Genomic DNA, 21,330 nt, shown 5'->3' with positions numbered 1-21,330 from the left:
CAGACAATCAGCTCTAATGCGTCTTTTGGAGCAAAAATTAATACAAGACCCGGGTCTTACATTATAATAAAATAAGACCCGGTATTATATTATATATTATATTAATTATATTATATTATATATATTTAATTTTTGCTGCAAAAGACACATTAGAGCTGATTGTCCAGCCAGGTCTTATTTCCAGAGGAACACGGTATGTTATTTTGAAATTTTAAGAGCAATATTACATTAAAATGTAACACTATTTTTAATTTGACAAAATCAGGGGTTTATAGCATCTGTTGCTGAATTATTTTTGTTTTCACTTTCATTATTTTAAAATTAGCGTTTTTTATTTTAAAAGAATATATGGTGCTGTTGGCTTTTAATACAGGTTAATATAATTCTGTTGTATAAACTACAGGTGGTTATTTGGCAATGAAACTTCAGATGTTAATTTTCATCATATAAAAATAATTTTCATATTTGTTTAGGGCTTTATTAGGCCTAATAGAGAATAAACACAATCTTCCTTTAGGGTCTTTGTTTGTCATAGTTTCAAATCAACTAGGTGCATTAATTTAAGTTAGATTAAAATCATTTAAAAGAGAGGCTTAATTGTCAGAGGGTAATTTCACAAAGAAACAGATATCTGAAGTAAGACAATTTATAAACAAGATTTTTATAGAAGAAATCAAGCCAATGGCAAAATTTTTGTGTGTAGGACTGAAATGAAGCCATATCGATGGTATTCTTCATGGCATACCGCCACCAAGTGGTTAGATCATTTCTTCTTAAATCATACTTAACATTTTTCATCGTAAAAACAGTAACTATAAGAGAAAAGAATTTTAACAGGAAAAATAAAAGGGAGAGAAAAAGAACCATTTCTTTCTTTTTTTGTTGTTTAAGGTTAAGTCTCTTTTATTACATCATTGTATTCCATTGTAGTCATGTATGTAATTAATCAATCCTATTCTTATGAATATCTTTCATCGTATTTCTTTGTACATTTGTAAATTTTAATTGCATTATATCACATTTAAAACTACCTGATAATACTAATCTGTACCTTTTTTTCAACATTTTCTTGCCTATTATTATCAGCTTATTTCCCTGGATAAAGTTTAGAATTTTCTTTTTAATATTGATTTTTGTTTTTTAATTAAATTTATTGGGGTGACATTGGTTAGTAAAATTATATAGGTTTCAAATGTACATTTCTATAATACATCATCTATATATTGCCTTGTATGTTCACCACCCAGAGTCAGTTCTCCTTCCATCACCATATATTTGACCCCTTTTACCCTCTTCTACCAGCCTCCCACACCCTTACCTTGTGGTAACCATGAAACTGTTGTCTGCATCTATGTTTTTGTTTCTTTGTTTGTTTGTCTTGTTCCTTTGTTGCTTTCAGTTTTATATCCCACTTATGAGTGAAATCGTATGGTTCTCTACTTTTTCTGTCTGGCATATTTTGCTCAGCATGATAATCTCAAGATCCATATGTTGTCGCAAATGGTAGTATTTCATCTTTACTTATGGCCGAGTAGTACACTATTGTGTATATGTACCACATCTTCTTTATCCAGTCATCTCTCACAGGACACTTTGGTTGTTTCCATGCCTTGGCCACCGTGAATGATGTTGCAATGAATATAGGAATACATATATCTTTATGGATAAATTTTTTCAGATTTTGGGGGTAGATACCCAGAAGAGGGATTGCTGGGTCATTTGGTAACTCTATTCTTAATTTCTTGAGGAACCTCCACACTGTTTTTCATAGTGGCTGTACTAATTTACATTCCCACGAACAGTGCATGAGGGTTCCTTTCTCTCCACAGCCTTTGCAACACTTGTGATTAATTGCCTTATTGATGATAGCGATTCTAAGAGGTGTGAGGTGATATCTCACTGTGGTTTTGATTTGCATTTCCCTAATTGCTAGTGAAGTTGAGCATTTTTCATATATCTGTTGGCCATTTGTATGTCTTCTTGGGAGAAATGTCTGTTCAGGTCCTCTGCCCGTTTTTTAATTAGATTGTTTTTTGTTGCTGAGTTGTATGAATTATTTATATATTTTGAATATTAGCCCCTTATCGAGGTGTTGTTTGCAAATATCTTCTCCCATTTGATTGGTTGCCTCTTTGTTTTAGTGATGGTTTCTTTTGCTGTGCAGAATCTTTTTAGTTTGATATAGTCCCATTCATTTATTTCTGCTTTTATTTTCCTTGCCTTTAGGTCAAATTCATAAAATCCTCTCTGACCCCAAAGTCCATAAGTTTAGTACCTATGCTTTCTTCTATGCATTTTATTGTTTCAGGTCTTATGTTTAGGTCTTTGATCCATTTTGAGGTAATTTTGGTGTGTGGTGACAGATAGCAATCTACTTTCATTCTTTTGCACGTGGCTTTCCAATTTTCCCAGCACCATTTATTGAAGAGGCTTTCTTTTCCCTATTGTATGTTTTTGGCTCCTTTGTTGAAAAAGAACCATTTCTAATTCCATCCCTTTAATACACCTGCTATTCATATTTTATTGTACTTTCAAGTATTTTAACATTCAAAAGCATTCACAAACACACAATAATGTACACACACAGCTTTTACAACTGAAAAACATATCAGCTGTAATCATCAGTGTATTGCCTACTGTGTTAGAAAAATCTCATGGCACTTTTATTATTTATTTAATGTCTGTTGTGTTATGTCCATAATGAGACAATTCTGTGTCTGCAACAGTATATTAAATTATGCCTATTATTCTCACAACACATACTTGAGTATACTCAGAAAACCCAAATCATCTCTAAATCATCTCTAATTTGGTAAGAATTTTTACATAACTTATACACACTGACAGTGGATATTAGAGCTAGTCTTACAGAAGACAGTGTGTTCATAGGGAATTTAGAGTGGTTTCAACCAAAAAAATGTAGTTTCTTATTCTTGGACAAAACTGGAAGCATAACATTTTTTTGGCCCACCAAACACCAGTCTAATTTAATCAAATCTGCTCAAAAGGACTTTGTTTTAGCAATAATGTATTCCATCTGTTTCTTAGCAATGATATCAAATCAATCTCCTCAGCCCTACCCTCTACGCCCACCATGGGACAAAGTGTGCTTTGTTATTCTTTTTAAGTGACCATTTATTGAGTACTAATTATGTTTCAGGTAATGTACTAGACTTTACCTACTTCCTCTCATTTAATCCTCACAGCAATCTAGTCAGTAAATAATGCTATTGTCCTTATTTTATGGATAAGGAAACAAAGGAGTAAAAAAGGGTAAATGACTTACCCAAAGTCACATAGATAGAGGTTGAAGAGTAAAAATTCCCATCCAGTTCTGACACATAGATTTGCTGGTCACTGGCTCCATTAATGAATAACCTCACTTCTGCAGAAGATTAACTCGGGGTGGGGAAGCTCAGTCAGCCCTGCGAGCAATCTTTCCCTGCTGAGACTTAGCCCTTTCTCCTCTACGGGCGAACCAGTGTGACTGAGCTGCCTGGCTTTGCAGGGCTCTGGACCCCACCACAACGGGCTATTGTTACCCCATTTAGCCCTTATTAGACTCTTCCAGCCTAGAGTTAATTTCTTCTGAAAACAAGCTATTTTCCCTCACTAGGCAAGCAATACATACTACTTGTAGGCTGCTTGAAAAATATAGAAGAGTATGGAAAAGGAAATACAATTTTATATTTGTTCACAAACTGGAAATAATTATTTTTTACATTTGTTAACAGTCTTTTGTGTATATCTGTACCCTAATGGAGATCATGTTCTTTACTAAACGTTGTATCTTGTTTTTCTTTTTCATTAAATATTATGCACATTTCTTCATTTTATTAAAAGTTGTTCAAAACCATCATATTAATAGCGATTTCACATTTCATCATCTTTGTACTGTACTTATTCAGTCAACTCCCTATTGAGAAATGGTATAGCTTGGTGGTTTCAAACACCAGCTTTGGACGCAGATGAACCTCAATTCAAGTCCTGGCTCCACCATTTAGAGTTGCTTAACCCCGGGTAAGTTGCTTCACCTCTCTGACACAGTTTTTTCATTTGTATATTTGGCTAATAACAGCACTTCACTCATGAGGTTGATGAGATAGTTCATATAAATCACTTAGTACCAGGCCTTATACAAATGAAAAGCTTAATACAGGTTAGCCATTGCTATTATTGGACTTCTGGATTGTTTCCCAATTCTTACTATTATAACTAGCTTTTGGATAAATATCATTGTACATATCTGTTTATTTCCTAAGGCTAGATTTCTATAAGTGGAATTACTGGGCTAAAGGGTATGGACATTTGTAAGGCTCCTTTCTTTACTTTTGCCCTTGCCAGTCTTGCTGTCAAAGACACACTAACCAAGGTCTGCATCATAAAGACTTTGACCAGAGCTGACACAGTCACCTTTCTAAACTTTTCTTTCAGAAGGTTCTAGATATTCAAGAAAGAGAAGTCATATTAAAAGAGACAAAAGGAGTGTTTTTCAAATTATTGGAAGTTTGTTTTTTTTTTTTCATTGTTATTTTCCTTAAAACATAAGCATCTCCTTTTGTTTCTTTCTAATCTCCTTCTAGTAACCTCAGCTATTTCACAGCACTTAAAATATTCCCCAAGCCAGTTTAGTTCTATGGTTGGAATTCAACATGATTGGGCCAAAGGTACAGATCTGACTCTAGTCTGTATCAGTTGGCAAAGCAAAAGGACAGACATATCAAATAGGCACCCGACGCCCAAGGCAGAGAAAAGGATATGTCAGAACAAACTCATTACCATGCCTTGAAAAACAAGTCAAACGATGAATCATTTCATGAGTTACAGTGTCTTCCTTGTAAATTAAGGCTAGGAGGGTGTGCCTAGACATATCCAAGGGATTATCTTCATAGCTATATTCCTAGGCTGTAAGTACTTGGTATGTAGAGGGAGAAGAAGGTAAGAAATGTATGTATGGCAATCATATTGTTGAAGAGAAAGAATAAGAGGAAAAGGTAGAAAGCATCAGCCACCCAGGAAATTTTCCTAAGTGACATGGAGCACACAGAGGTGAGCATCTGATGTCAAAGTGTAGCAAAACTTCACATGCATGAATGAGCAACTTGCAAGTTTTACCGAGTGTTTTCAGATTCTTCAAAAGTGCAACCTTGCTCTCAAGCATAGCCTATACCTGTTCTTGAGTCTGAAGAGTCTAGTGGACATTTAGTATAGTTTAGTTGCCCATCACCAGGTCATACTTCTTTGTGGGCATCCTAAATATGTCAGTGGGCTTCCCACTGTGGAAGCCTCCATGGAGCAGAGACTCCCTCTCCCTGTAGCCAGCCATTAAGTAGCTACAAGCAATGACTTAAGCCTGGCTCCTCAGATGCCCTCCTCCCCCCACTTGCACAGGACACACAGCTCCAGAAAGTCACTTAGAACCCAATATAGGTACAGCAGCTATATCCAGGGCATGGTAACAGCAGGACCAGTGGGGTGTGCAAGGCACAGGGTAGGCAGGGGCAGTGACCACAGTGCCAGCTGTAGGGTTTTCACCAGATTCTTCTTAGGTTGTGATTTTGCCTGTGGATCTGGCTACTGTCGCTTGGATCCTGCTCATGACCATTTTGCCAGCCTTCCTACTGATTTCTGGCTCTCTTCCCGATAGTTCTCTTTCTGCTTAAGAGAACCAGATTTGATTTCTTTTGCTTGCACCTCATCACAATGAATAGCAGAAACTGCAATAGTGAGTAGTAGGTGGATAGGTAAGAAGACGTGACAGGACAAATAATGATCCCCCAAAGATGTTCATGTCCTAATCCCCAGAACCTTTGAATAGATTACCTTGTATGGCAAAAGGGACTTGAGATGGGGAGATTATCGTAGGTTATAGGGGTGGGTCCAATGAAATCACAAGGTCCTTATAAGAAGGCAGCAGAGTCAGAGGAAGAGATCAGAAGGTATTATGCTTCTGGCTTTAAGATGGGGCTACAAGCCAGGAAATGCAGGCATCCTCTAAAATCTGGTAAAGGGAATGACAGTGATTCTCCCCTAGAGCCTCCAGCAGTAACACAGCCTTGATTTCATCCCAATAATATTGATTTTGGATTTTTCACCTCCAGAACTATAATACATTTGTATTGTTTTAAGCTATTATGTTTGTGATGACTTGTTACAGCAATAAGAAACTAATACAAGAAATTACTATTTCTTCAGGGGAAAGCATAATTATTCTCTATTAGTGGGTTTCAAACCTCAGAGAGATTGTGAAGCTCTTTTGGGTTGTTTTTTTATTCTACAGAACTCTGGTAGTTTATTAGGGACAGGACCCAGAGAAGAATAAAAAAATGTAGATGAAGAATCTAAGAGGCTTAGTATTCCAAGGAACATTGTTTGTCTGTTTAACCCAGTTTAGTAACCACAAATCTACACATATATAATTCATCTCAATCTGAATGAATCAGAAACCTCTAATTAAAAGTAGAATTTTTGAAAGCACATGTTGTTTCCCACCCTCTAATTGCATTATATTTAATATCACCTACTCGTATATTCAGTTGCATTAATATAACATTTGTTTTTTTTCTCTTTTAGTCACTAAAAGTCCTGAAAAATTAATGAGAATCTTCATAGAGTCATTGGTAATGCAGCAACCAATAGTGTTTTATGAGAACAAAATACAGTGTGGTTTAACATCCTGCTCATACTTGCTTTCTTTGGAGAATTGTCAAAAAAAAAAAATGATTTCTCTGGGAAACTTTTTTTTTTTTTACTGCAAGTAGCAATTCAAGCAAGTTAATTAGTCACTATAAAATTTGACTGCCCTTCCCTCAGGCCTCTGACTTGTCATTAAAGAGATTACAGAGGCTGTGCCTTTTCTTCATGACAAAGAGATCTGTGCAGAATTGAAAGCACTCCTGCCTAGAAATCTTTTCACCTTTATTACATCAGTAGTAGTAAATTTAGGGAATTCACTGTCACGTTTTCAATGTTGGTTTTTCTACGCTGACAAATTATCGTTTCCCCTTTGGGGCTCTTTCTGTACTGTTTAAAGACTCTAGAATTTTTTTTTCAGCAACTCTCCAAGTTGGTGGTCTAGAAGCTTGGTGGTCTAGAACTTCAGCAGCCTGAGTGATTCTCAGGGCCTCAACTGAAACCTCATCTCCAGAGGCAGGACAGGGTTTAGGCAGGAGGGTTAATGTGGGACGTGATGGTCCATTGGGGCAGTGAGTGGTCTTGCATCCTGCGCTTCTGGGGATCCTGGGCTGCTGAAGTGGCTGGAGTGGTTAGTGGCTCAGGAAGCAGAGAGGAGGAGGAGGAGGAAGCATAAAGGTGATCAGATAGTACAAGAGATAAGGGTCTGAGGTTCTCACGTGCCAACCCTTTTGTGTCCCCACAAACCACTGCTAACAATACTGATTCTTTCAATCCAAGCACATGGAATATCTTTTGATTTATTTGTGTCTTCTTCGATTTCTATCATCCGTGTCTTATAATTTTTATTGTACAGGTCTCTCATCTCCTTGGTTAAATTAATCTTAAGTACTTCATTGTTTTTGATGCTATTGTAAATGGGATTGTTTTCTTAATTTCTGTTTCAGCTAGTTTCTTGTTAGTATATTGAAATGAAGCTGATTTTTGTATATTGATATTTTGTCTTGAAACTTTACTGAATTTGTTTATTAGCTCTAATAGTTTTTTGGTGCAGTCTTTAGGGTTTTCTATATATAAGATCATGTCATTTGCAAAAAGCAGCAGTTTTACTTTTTTTTCCAATTTGCCTATCTTTATTTCTCTTTCTTGCCTAATTCCTGCGGTTTGGACTTCTGGTACTGTGGTCATAGAGTGATGAGGGCATCGTTGTCTTTTTCCTGATCTTAGAGGAAAAGCTTTTAGCTTTTTACCTTTGAGTATGATGTTAGCTGTGGGCTTGTCATAAATGGCCTTTATTTTGTTGAGGTACGTTACTTCTATACCTAACTTCTTGAGAGCTTTTATCATGAAAGGATGTTGAATTTTATCAAATAAGTTTTCTGCATCTACTGAGATGATCATATGATTTTTATCCTTCATTTTGTTAATGTGGTGTATCCCAATGATTGATTTGCATATGTTGAACTATCCTTGCATCCCAGGGATAAAGCCCACTTGATCGTGTTGTATGGTCTGTTTAATGTGCTGTTTAATTCTGTTCAATTCTGTCCACATTTCCTGCCCACACCCTACAGTGTTATTCATCCATGTGTCCCTCTTAAAGGATGTGTCTAACCTCTAGGTACAGAGGTTAATGAAAATAAAACATTTAAAGTGTTTCTCACACTTTACTGCAGAAGTCTCACTTGGCTAGAGGCTGGCAAATCTGCATTTAAACTAGTTTCCCAGCATTTCCAATGCAGAGGGTCCACAGACCCCCACTCTGAGAAGCACTGCTTTCTAGACACTTTACTGAACCGGGACTAGCTGGAAACACTCATTATGAATTGGCCTGCACGGGTCCTGTCACGGGCGAGGCCAGCTTTTCCACCTATACTTTATCTTCATCTCAGACTGTCCTGTCCTATTCTAAGGTTCCTGGAACCCTGCAGTTTCATTTTCATCACCTTAACCCAAATCTGCTTCTACAGCTTGTATTCATGCCAAAGTAGAAATAATGGATAGCATCTTATGGTTCACTCTTTTCTCATGTACTTGACTTTTTATAACAAACATTATATTTAAAATCAAGTGCTGTTGGCGTAGTTTTATTATTAGCTAATGTGTGGAGAAGAATTTGGTTAGATGGCTGATGGGTGCTGTCACGGGGCCCTCCTAGGTCTCTTAGGAAGGAGACCACAGAGCTCTAGTGTGGGTACTAGAATCTCGCAGCCTGAGTTCTACTCTGACTCTACCACTCACCAGCTTTGTAACATTTGGCAAAACTGCTTCATCTCACCTGGGCCGCCTATCTTTATCTGCACAATTGGAATAATAATTACACTCCTTTTATAGGCCTGTAGTGATGACGAAGGGCAATTCATATGTAAAATACTTATCACAGTGCCCAAAACATAGTTAGCATCCAATAAATGTTAGCTATTATTGTTTATTACCCTGAAGTCACCCTGCATTCACTTAATTAACCGCTTGGTATTATACCGGGATAGAAAGTATGAGTTTGTAACCCAGAGAAACTTCTCCTGTGTGTTTGCTAAAGCTTGATATTATAGTCTGAGATTGATTTCTTTCTTTTTTTTTAAATATAAAGCTTTATTTTCCATTAAAGTCTAAATACTCTGAGGAAAGAAAAGAGAATAAATCTTATAAGTGATTTAACCATTGCTGTAAATGAGTTTGCTTGGTTTCTTTTGAAAACCAGGTTTTTCAAAGCCAAGGAAAAGCACTATCCAGAGGGAAAGTGATACAGAAGAATGGTGGGGGGGGGTATACCTATTTCATGATTTGACCCGCAGTGCCATCTGGGCATAATTTGAAAACATGTTGTTTTTGATTGTTTATTTGTTTGTTTTTAGAATTTCCATAAGAGATGATTTGAGCCAAACTGATGACATATGCTAGGGAGCAAAATTTCAAATGGTCCAGAGAATAACAATTATATATGGAGGTGAGAGAAAGCAAGACGAGGTTGGATTACAGGATAGTTAACTCGATTATGTGCTCTCTTGAGGGTTAATACCAAGTTCAAGAGGTATATCTTCAGGTATTTCAAAGGTGTGTTAACCTAGATGCACAAGAACAATGGACAGGGCTGGCTTAAAACCTTACTAAAGAAGTTCTAGGCCTGGGGAAAACACATTGTTTTGAGATGAATCAATTCAGTTACACACACATAACAATTTTAGAACAAAACAGGAAATTCCTGTGTGGAGGGAGCATTACTGTCTGGGCTGTGTTTCTTCATAAATAAATAAACCTTTAATGACTGGGGAAGTTTGGCTGGTCAAAAAACCCCATTATCGAACAAGTTGGTTAACTAAAATATTGCAGAAACTATTTTTTTTTTCAATTGTGAAATAATTTGAACTTTAGTTTTGACATTTCATTCTCACTGATTTTATTTATATCTTTATTTATAATGCTATTATGTAATTTACTTTTTATCATGCTTTTTTATTGACTGTCTTCTTTAGAATTAAGGGATCTTTGTCTCTGTACACTGAGGTTCTGTAAGCACCTGGCAAGTGCCTGGTGCATGGTAGAGGTTAAATGAACATGAATGACTAAATGCATGACTGTTTTTTCATGGGTACCTTTTTAAAAAAGCAACTGAAATTGAAGATTTACTAAAAAGCAACTTGGCAACTTGCATGAAGGCATCTTAAAATGTGCTTAACTCTTGAGCCAATAAGACCTAAAGATAAAAGGGGAGTTTATATACAAAGAAGTTTATTGATAATGGAAAAAATGCAATAATCTAGATGTTGCTTAAATAGGGAAATGATAAAATAAATTATTGTACATCCATTAATTGGAATGCTATGCAGTCATTGAATAGGTTCTTAAACTTAACAAAATAGATTAAGTAAGAACGTCAGAATTTAAACAGTATGTACAGTACAGCACTTAGCAGTAAAAAATATATGTATAGGAAGAAACTAGTGTTAGATCCATTAAAATGTAAACAGCAGTTTTTCTAGGTTGTATGTTACAATAAGCTTACATTGTTTTTACAACTAGGAAAAAAACATACATTTTCAAAAAGATTTAATACCAGCACTTGCTTAATACACTTTTCACTGTTTTTGATTTAATGTGTCTTAGAAAGGAATCGCTACCAAAAGGATAGTTTATGTTTCCTCTTAGCTAACATGTTAAACTTGTATTGATGCAAGTTTTCAAGCATATTTTATTTTAATTGGCAATTTTGCTCAAGTGATGTTTTTCCTTAGGAAACCAAGACTTTAAATTTAGGTCTGTTGCAGCGTTGCTGTGACAAGAGTTTAAGACCTCTACCCTTAAAGGAGAAATTTTGTGGTCCAATACTTGTAGAATGCTTTAGTAAACTGCTCCTCCACTTTGATGTACTAATTGGTTAAAGAAATTGATAAGATTGCTGAAGGCTAGTGGTAAGATAACTTGTGTTATTGTTTAGGTGCTATCTCCCACTAGCAATGTGCTATTCAGCAGCTCATGCCTCAGTTTCCTCATCTGTAAAATGGTGCCAATTACACTAGCAAATATGGCTATGTAAAGATGAAACAAGCTTATACATAGTAGTACTTTGTAAGTGGTAAGTAAATGTTAGTTATCAATTTGAATAATCTTGCTAGGTAGTTCTACATTTCATTTAAAAATAATTGGGTTGTCAGCTAAATTCTGACTATTATAAAATGGTATCTAAAGTCCTAAGAATTTTTAACAATATCAACTTAAGACAGAATATCTTAAATTAAAAAGCAAACTTTTTTTTTAAATTAATTATTGGGGTGACAATGGTTAGTAAAGTTATATAGGTTTCAAGTGTATAATTCTGTAATACATCATCTATATATCACATTGTGTGTTCACCAACCGGAGTCAGTTCTATATGGTCATGGAAGGAGAAAAAGTAACCTTTTAAAAACAGAACTGAAACTCAGTATTGCAAATGATTCCCTTAGTAATGTGTTTCTAAGATTTGGACATTAGGGGGCGCCAAAAAACTTCTAAGCTAGTCTTTGGGTCTTGGCTTTCTTTACTTACATCATTATTTATAATGTATGTCAACGTGCTTTGAAAACATAAAACACAGTTCCAAGATGTTATATTATAATAAAGATATTAACAATACTGTGATTATAATTAAGTTCTTCTGTTCTGAAAAGAAAAAAAACTAGTGTATAAGCTACCTGTAGTAGGAAGACATCCGGATAATGGGGCCATTATGGAATATTATGACAATTATAATAGATTCATTTTATTGTGTGCTTACAATTGAAGTCTATTTGACAATATTTTATTGAGTGGCATGTGTAAATGACCAGAAAATTAATAATACTAAGAGCAGGGAAATATCTAAAGATAAACAATAGCTCAGCTAAATTTTGAGAAGAGAATTAAACAATCCCATGTTTAAGTCTTTTAACTCTTTTGATTGTTTTACATATAGTAGGTAATCAGTTTTTATCGATATGATTTGATTTGTGTTTCTTTTAGGAGAATATATTTTATCAGAGTGACCTGAAGAGTTGAATGAAACTCTTAGTAATGTTTTTCAAAACAAGGTTTTAGATTATTATGTGCCTCACAATCATCCAGGATGTTTGTAAGAAATGCTGACGCTTGAGTACCCACCACCCTTCACCCCCCACGCTCCCACTACCTCAGATCTGTGGAGGAGAGACAGTGACCATGCCTACCAGGTGGTTCTCATGCCCAGTAAAGTTTGAGAACCATTATATAAATTATAGTCAACCTTAACAAAAATCAAAGCAAAATGACAATTGCAATGTTACCACCTGCCCTAGAATACTTTTGTCAATTTTGAATGAAGTCCAGAAGAAAAAATGTCTGTAATTAGAAGAGAGAGGTCAAGAGAAAAGCCTAAGAGATTAAATATTTAAATACACTCACCTATTTCAGGTGTTTTATGGATAAAGGGTAAACTCCAGGGCTGCCAGTAGCTTTTACCTGTTGCTCGACATCTCACTTGAAATACATACTTAGTGTTTGGCTCCAAGTAGAATGCTGACTGTCTCATCTGTGTAAAATTGGTGTCAAATTCCTGGACCTAAAATGGATGAATAGCAATAATGAAATGATACAGTGTGCTTTTAAAACAAACAATTATTTTGTTTAACAGAAATGCCTAGAGCAACTGTTATGTTTCAGTCACTCTTTTAGAGCATGGGAAAACAAAGAGGAATAGGGTACTTTATATAAAACATGGCCATAAATAATCAAATGCATGTTTTTTAAGATTAAACATGAAATACACATTGTGTTTGACAACTCTCTCAAGCTTTTAAATCTCAAGAAAGTCCAAATGTAATATATTCTTAATTTTGAAATAACTGATTTTAATGCGGTGGGAGAACTGGGGGACCTAATAGCAACTGTTTGAATCCAGTCTTCCCCCCTCTTCTCTCCCATGCCCCCCCAGCAGTTGGATATTTAGATCAATAATTATTCGTGGATGATGAAATAATTTCACTTGCTAACGACTTTCAGAAAAAATTCCTCATAAACTAATCTGTTAAATTGGTCCTTATTGCAGATTTATGCAGATTCTATAAGGCCTGTTATTTTATGTGTGTGTGAGAGAGAGAGAGAGAGAGAGAGAGAGAGAGAGAGAGAGAGAGAGAGGACAGAGAGAGAGAGAGAGAGAGAGAGAGAGAGAGAGAGAGAGAGAGAGAGAGAGAAAGAGAGAGAGAGGGGGAAAATGAAAATAAAACATTTACAGAAGTCGAACTGGAAAAATCCAATGGAAGATAAGCAAGCAAATAGCTGAAATATAAACTTACGAATCGTTTTCTGGGGTTCTACAGCCTGCTATAAAACATAATGAAAAATGACCCCCAAACAAGCTGCTTCAGATGGGAGAGAGAAATCAAGGCATTTACACAGCACTTTTAATATGTTGTGATAAGGGGATTTACTGAAAAAAGTGAAACACGATTGAAAGGTAAACATAAAATATGTCCACAAATGCATTTATGCAGCAACTGGGAGAAAACAGTTACTAGACACTCACGAAAGAGAAAGTTGAAAATAGCAAGATTTTTTTAAAAAAAGAACAAGGTATCAACTTCATTTAGGGATTCTTCTGTTAAAACCCAATCTTAACATAAAACTTGCAATGCATTGAAAATGTAATATTCATGAAACTTGTAATGCATTGAAAATGTAATATTCATGAAAATACCTGTTTTGGGGTTGTCATACTCCCTGAAAGCTATCATTCAGAGTTTCCAGAAGCCACATCTCTATGTATGGTCCTTGGAATTTTCTGCTATGTAAATATGACTGGCGGCCTCTGGGGTCTCCTGGAATCCAAGAGAGATTTTACTTGTGCCAAAAGTTTGACTATCAAATGTACTCTGCTTCACATTAACTTCTCTTGGAAAGGAGTTGTTATTCTCCAATATGTCTCTTGCCATTACATTTATAGATAAGTCCTCTTGAAGAAGAGAAATGATACCTAAAGCACAGCCAGAATTCTGAACTTTTTAAAAGAAGAATTTTATAGAACTATTAACAGAGTTGTTTCTCCCATGAGGCAAACCAGGAGATTGCTTAGGGCCTTGCAAGCACAAGATGGTACCTCAAGATGATACTTTCAGAGGCTAAAGTGTACATTGAGAGAGCTAGACCTAATTGAGTATCTATGGAGAGGATATGGTCTTGAGTGCAAGAAATATGAATTTATTTTTAAAACAGTTAATTTCTAATTAGACCCTCAATTATGAAGGTGGGGGCATAGAAACTTAATCTCTATCAGTTCAAGGTACTTCTTTCCTTAGGGTTACATCTAAATTTCTGGGAGCATCCTTTGTGTGGAGAGGAGAATCTCAGACCTACTCAGAGAGTTCTGTAATCTCAGCTTCCTCTGACTCCCAACCTGGGACATGGCCCAGGGGGAGGGGCCCTTCTCAGTGCCCCACTGGTATCTAAACTCATTTGGTTCAGCCCCCTTACTCCTGCCCCTGGCCAGTTTCCCCTCTCTTTGCTCAGATAATCTTTATCGTAATCTTTAGCTAGTGTTTGGTGACGGAGGGAAGAGGGGTGATTATTGGGAAATTTAGTCATGACTAATTACATGTTCTTCCAAGTCTTCTTATACTAGCATTTACACTTTTGAAATGTAAAGGCCAAGGATTTGACCCTTTACTATCTGTGTACTATTCCATTAGCCATTCCAGGAACAGAATGAATGCTTGGTTTTGTGCAGCCTATGAGCTAAGAATGGTTTTTACATTTTTAAATGGTTGGAAGAAAATCAAAAGTAGACTATTTCGTGATGCATGGGAACTACATAAAATTCAAATTTCAGTGTTCAAAAATAAAATTTTACTGGAATGCAACAATGTCCATTCATTTGTTGTCTATGCTGCTTTCACGATACAAATGCAAAATTGAGTAGTTGGGACAGAGACCTCATAGCCTGCAAAGCCTAAATTGCTTACTGTTTGGCCCTTGAGTAAAAAGTTTGCCAATACCATGGTCTTGCTTAGTTAGAGAGATGAGTCACCACTAATCCATTTACTTGAACTTACAGTGAATATTTCCCTAACTTACTGTCACTGCTGTTGGGCATCATTAAAGGCAAATAATACTAGTAGCTAATGTTTCCAAATATTATCTATGTGACCCAGACATCATCAGAATCAGCGTAGATGTAGAAATGATTATGGGACAGCCCTGCTTTCCAGGGACTCATAGTTAAAGGATGAGGAAATACACTTGTAACCATGTAAGTATGATTCTGAGATAAGGTACACAGCAGTGGGCAAGGATTGCTGCTCAGAATTGTGAGTTTGATTTTTGACACAAGTTTGAGATGCCAGGGAGATAGTCCATGAAGATAACCAACAGGTGGATAAATATTCCCCCATAATGTCAGCCTCGCAGGATCATCTGCGGGGCTGGCTGATACCTCAGTCTTCATGCAGCTTAGCTAAAAGGGGCTGAGAAGCATCCTCAATGCACTAATTTTGATTTTCAGGTGGGCTTCTTTTATTCTACCAAGCCTGCAGCACGGCTCGCCTGGAAGTTAAGATGAAGAGTAACCATAACAGCCATCATTTACTGAACATCAACTCTATTCCTGGCTCCCGACTAGCTCCTTAGAGCATTTGATCATCCCCACAGCCATTTGAGGTAGGTGCTTATCTTATTCCTATTTTAGGTATGGGAATAATGAGGCACAGAGAAGATAAGGGACTTGCGTAAGGTTGCACAACTAGAAAGTGGCAGAATCAGGCATCGAACTTTACCGAGTCTGTGCACTTAGCCACAAGGCCTGCCACTTTGAACTAAAGAACCTCCTTCCAGCCATATCTGATGGAGGCAGAGCTGAGGTGGAGGAGCAAATCCGTGGTCCTTTGTGTCCTCCCACTTTCTTGACTCTGACTTCCTGTCTCTGAACATGGCGGCAAAGGCAATACTTTATGCACGACCCAGACCAAATGGATGGGGTAGCAAATGTAAAACACAAAGCTTCATTTGGCTATTGCTGACTGGACTGTGGTCATCTGGATACAAATAGTGATTCACCTTTTTCTGTGTGAGTGGTTGCATATGGAGGAATCATCGTAGAAGGGATAGGATACAGGTTTTGGATTGAAACCTCTTCTTTCATTTTCCAAGTATTTTTTGGATGCCCAAAGTGATGAAAGATCTGTGAGAGACTTAGTTATTAACAGTGTAAAATTTGGAGAACCTGGCTTAAGTTCTTTCAAGTCCATTTTATAATGGAGTTGACACTACCTATCACAAAAGATTGTTATGAAAATTAAATGAGACAACAAATATTCTCTCAGTTCCTTCATTTGCCTGCTGTTGATAAAGAGAAGTTTTTGAAAAGTGAGCTCAAATTTACCTCTAAGTTACCGAGTTTCACAGTGGCATACGTAACAACACCAGGGGGAGCAGAGAACAAGAGCTTCAAGCAGAAAACAGTTGGTTTCTGAAAACCTACTCAGAGATACAGATAATGTAATTCTTTCCTATTCTCTAAACATTCTGATAGCCAATTACTTCTTCCTACTTATGCCAAATAAGGGAGTTTCATATTCTCAGTATCCTATGGCTGAAACACTACACAGAGACCCCAGGTGTCCAATTTGGTCAAAACTCTATTAATTCAAAATCTGAGATTCAAGAATTTCATTTAGGTTGTTTTCAAATTTACCTAATAAATTGCACATAGGCAAAAGATTGGCTGTGATTTTGTTTTGTGTTGATCTTGCTTGTCCCAGGCTTTAAGCATGGAGTTGCTGTGCACACACAGGCCACAATTATTTAATCAAGGAGTTCAGCAGGGTCATCACTTGGGTATTGACCAAATGATGCAGCACAAGGACTCAAATCTAAGTGTAATCGAAACAATGGTAAAGTTCACATTTCTGGTGTAAATGAACAAGAGTAAATAAGCAAGTTGACATCAGAGATTTATTTTTAAAGAGCTATCTTTAGAGCATGTCGTGAAGTCAGTATAGTTTTACCCTTGTATTCTTGACACTTTTTAAACTCATTTCTGTGCAGCAAAACCAATGTACAGAATGATGAGGCTGAAGTAGTAGAAGCCTTGGAGTCACACTAATCTCCAAAGATTAATGTTGAATACATATCAGTTCATGTTCCTCCCTAAAACTGGTAAATTCACACATGATGTATAACTCTTTTTTCTGGAAGGGAGGATTGTTTTTATTTTATTTTATTATTTTATTTTGATGAGTGTATTCAATCCACCATCTTCACCCAGAACTAACTAACTAACTAACTAACTAACTTTCTTTCATTTTCACCTGTCTCCCACCCTATCCTCGTTGGCTATCATCAACTTCTTCTCTATATCTATGGGTCTGTTACTGTTTTGTTTTGTTTATTCATTTTTTCAGTTTTTTAGATTCTACCTTTAAGTGAAATCATATGGTGTTTGTCTTTCTTTGACTTATTTCACTTAGCATAATACCCTCCATGTTGTTGCAAATGGTAAGATTCCACTTTTCTTTATTGCTGAGTAATATTCCATTGTGTGTGTGTGTGTGTGTGTGTGTGTATATATATATATATATATATATGTTACATCTACTTTATCCATGTATCCATCATACATGATACACAACTCTTCATTAAGCAAAGCCAGACAACTCTATTCCTTAATTATTTTGATTAAATGGCAGTTTATTGTACTTGAAAATAATAAAATGACATTTCTTTTCAAATACCTAACATTGGAACGTTTTCCTCAGACTAATGTTCCCCTATAGTTCAAATTAGTGAGTTTTTATTAATGTTCACTATTGCTGTCATGTGATTTGATTTTTATTAATGAACCTTGTAACTATGCTTCTAAGATACTTGGTAACTTCCCATTGGTATTTAAGGATGGTTAGTATATCTAGACATTCACTTTTTACCTTATACTCATCTAAGACTGAGGCCTATACTAGTAACAAATCTTACATTTGAATTGCACATTTTTTCATTTAAAAGGAAACACCCATAAATCTGAAGTTCGAAATCTGAAGTTCGTTTTGTTCGTTTTGAAAGTTTTTAGTTTTCTGGATGCCTATTAAATTTCAGCATAGAAATATAAATTTCACCCTAGGAGATACTGAATTGCAAGGAGCGAAATAGATGGATCTCTCTTAGCTTGACATCGGTCTATTTAACATTTACAAAAGGGAAGAGGACCTTTTCAGAAAACATCTGTTTGAAAGCATATGGTAATCAGTAGAACTACAGTGGTTTGAATATCACACAAAGAATCAGATAAAAACATGTGAAACAGATCATTATGAGTCCACTGTGGTCACTGACTGTTGGTTGGCTTTTCTTTCATTCACTTACATGTTAAAGAATAGTGAAAATTAGCTTACATTCCAGGTTTGGTTTGTTGTAGCCTTGTATCTCATTTCACAGGAAAGCTTTTCAATAGCTGTTTGACTATTCCAATGAATTATGGTCTTGGGCACTGTAGTATTTATATCCTCAGCTCTGGAAATAATGGATGCAGAAGGTATCACTAGAAAAAAACAAAACAAAACAAAACCCAGCAATTTAAAACTTGCCTGGGAGAAATGTGTATCTTTGCATCAGTCTATAGACATGTTAAAACTCAAAGTACTAAAAAAACAATTCCATGATCTAATTAACAATTAATGATTTTTTTTTCTTGTTTTCTAATCTATTATGTAGGAGAAATTTGTGATTATTAAGTAAAATTTTATTCAGCCCGTTCTTTTCTTTTTAATGAGCTCTATTAGTCTTATCTTTCCCCCCACCTCCCAACACCTTATAATCTTAACTAATGAAATGCCTGGACTTATTAACAAAGGAATGTAAGAAAGAAATAAAGGAGATAGCTCTTTTTCCCTGCATCTGTTTAGGAAGAGATGATGTTTTGCCTCCTAAATTTAGTTCAGAGAATTTGATTTGATAAGATGTTAAATTGAGACCTCTTACAATAATACTGTTTTTATTCTCTGGTATTATAGAGACATTTGTATGAATATTTATATTTATTGCTAACTTGTTTTATTCTCCATTAAAACAAATCTGTACTTGAAAGTATGATTTGAACAAAGCAAGTTTCACAAGACCTTAAGATTTTACCAATTATTTCTATATTCTATGATAATAACTTTCCAAGAGGAAGTGAAATTCTGATTGGTTATCTTACTAGTTCTTTTTTTGTACTAGGAGTAATAGTGTAGCAGGAATCTCTATATTTCTAACCTGTATGAATAATTGAGAGTTTATTCTTGCTTGTTTAAAGTTTGTTCTGCCCGAATAGAATAGAATCATTGGCACTTTCCATTTCTCCTGTATGCATCATTAGAACAATAAAAACCTATGAGTTTGCTGCATTTGTTATTTAGCAAAGAACTCAAGAGCTTGTATATGTGTTTTTTAGGGACAATTTTGCAGTTTAATATTCTTATGAATTAGTTTTCATTTATTCTAAATGTATAAAGTATTCTTTGGGAAATTTATTGTTTTATTATCAATAACTGGTATCTTAAATTATGTTCACAGGTATATGATTTATAGATAAATATAAATATTAAAGATTTGCTCTCTAGTAGCACAGTTTTAGAATAAGATCCTTGGGCTAAACCTAGCACAGGCCAGAAGCAGTAGTAGCGGAATTAATCTAATTAAAGAGCTTACTACACTGAAGTTTTACCATCTGAATCCCATAGTTGATTTCCTTTAGCTAGTATAAGCTTCTTGTAAAAAGAATCAGTATTCAGAGATTTCTAGAGTCAGAGAAGTGGGCCCCCTCGGGGGTTCTGAAACCACTTGGAGCCACTTAAGCACCCTCAAAGTTATAAGTTATTCACACCCTCCTGTCTCCCATCTCTGAGTTTGGCCTAACACTGGTATAGCAGCACAAGATTCTGAGACCCCTTTGCAGAAAGAAATATTCTGGGGAGGAACCAAAAGTCTGTTTAGTCTTATGAGAAATGCAGATCACAGTAAGTCAGGTTTAAGACAGAGTCTTAGAACAGAGCAAGTCAATGCAATAGTGAGCTAAGCCTTTAGGTTTATGAGCTTACTTTTTTCAAATAAATATATGTTATATAACATGTACTTGAACACGTATTTTGTAGTTTGTTTGAGCTGTTCTCTTTACTAGCCATGTGACCTTGAACGATTTATTTTCTGTATAATGGGCACGGTACCATGTGTAGTTGTTTCCAGAATTTAATGTGATATACTTGTTGTCTGGGACACAGTAGGTGTTCAAAAATGGGTGTGATAATGTTAAGATCATAATAAGATCACAATGATAATAATCACAGTAATACTACTAATAATAATTTAGTTCCTAAAAATGACATTGCCAAAATGATACTGGACATGATAGCCTTTAAACATCATTAATCCATTGAAGGGAATCTTTTTTAAGAAAAAGGCCTATTGTGGAATCCTACCTCAAAATGTAAATTTACAAAAATGTGTAGATCATGGTCAAGAGAATGACAACTCCAATAATATACAACACAATGGAGTTATTTTTCATCACTACCGTCAGCAGTGTTTGTTTTCAAATCTAATATTCAGAGCATAAGGACAGATTTTTAGACCTATCCTGTTAATTGAGATAGTTGAGTTTAGCCAAGGCAGAAGTTGAGATAATAGTTCTAATCAAAGATCCTAGTGATCCCCAAAAGATACCCATGCTGTATCCCAAAAGATGACATCACGTCCCCTAGATCGTTAGTCAGCAGGAAAGTTGTCAGACACATTGCAATGTGCTTTTAAATAAAAACTGAGGATAAGAGTTGAGGATGTTGGAATTAGAGGCTTCCTAGCTCTGCAATCTCAAATTTCTTAACGCCACTTAGCCTCTGTTTCCTCACGTCTACATTATAATTTCTTCTACAAAATAGGGCTGTCGTGAGGGTTAAATAAGATAATGTATGAAATAGCAATTAGCACTAAAGAAAGTGCTGCATAAATGTTAGCCTGCTGAAATCATCCTTAACACAGCAGTCCCCTCTTATCTGTGGGGGGTAGGTTCCAAGACCCCCAGTGGATTCCTGAAACCACGGATAGTACTGAACCCTATGTATATTGTGTTCTTTTCTGTACATACATATCTATGATAAAGTTTACCTTGTAATTAGGGACAGTAAGAGATTAACAGCAAAAACCAATAATGAAATAGAACAATTATAACAATATACTGTAATAAAAGTT

At 35.7% G+C, this 21,330-nt stretch overlaps 2 protein-coding genes across 2 annotated transcripts in view; one reads left to right on the top strand and one right to left on the bottom strand.

Moving 5' to 3' along the window:
- The window catches only part of C14H1orf141 (chromosome 14 C1orf141 homolog), a 163,148-nt gene that overhangs the window by 60,157 nt on the left and 81,661 nt on the right, over nt 1-21,330 (top strand). Inside the window, exon 2 of the mRNA XM_019730956.3 lies at nt 15,620-15,774. The gene's annotated coding sequence lies outside the window, so the exon portion shown is untranslated. The remainder of the gene's footprint in view (nt 1-15,619; nt 15,775-21,330) is intronic.
- IL23R (interleukin 23 receptor) overlaps nt 1-21,330 on the bottom strand; it is a 54,293-nt gene that overhangs the window by 14,659 nt on the left and 18,304 nt on the right. Inside the window, exons 6-7 of the mRNA XM_019731100.3 lie at nt 18,501-18,646; nt 12,529-12,685 (exon numbers count right to left, since the gene is read on the bottom strand). Of these exons, the coding sequence (XP_019586659.3) occupies nt 12,529-12,685; nt 18,501-18,646 (303 nt within the window). The remainder of the gene's footprint in view (nt 1-12,528; nt 12,686-18,500; nt 18,647-21,330) is intronic.

This window comes from Rhinolophus sinicus, chromosome 14 (assembly GCF_057876585.1).
Source record: "Rhinolophus sinicus isolate RSI-liver-muscle chromosome 14, RSI-T2T, whole genome shotgun sequence".
Taxonomy (NCBI): Eukaryota; Metazoa; Chordata; class Mammalia; order Chiroptera; family Rhinolophidae; genus Rhinolophus; species Rhinolophus sinicus.
The sequence above is the reverse complement of the archived record's forward strand: the minus strand, read 5'-3'. Positions and strand labels throughout refer to the sequence as shown.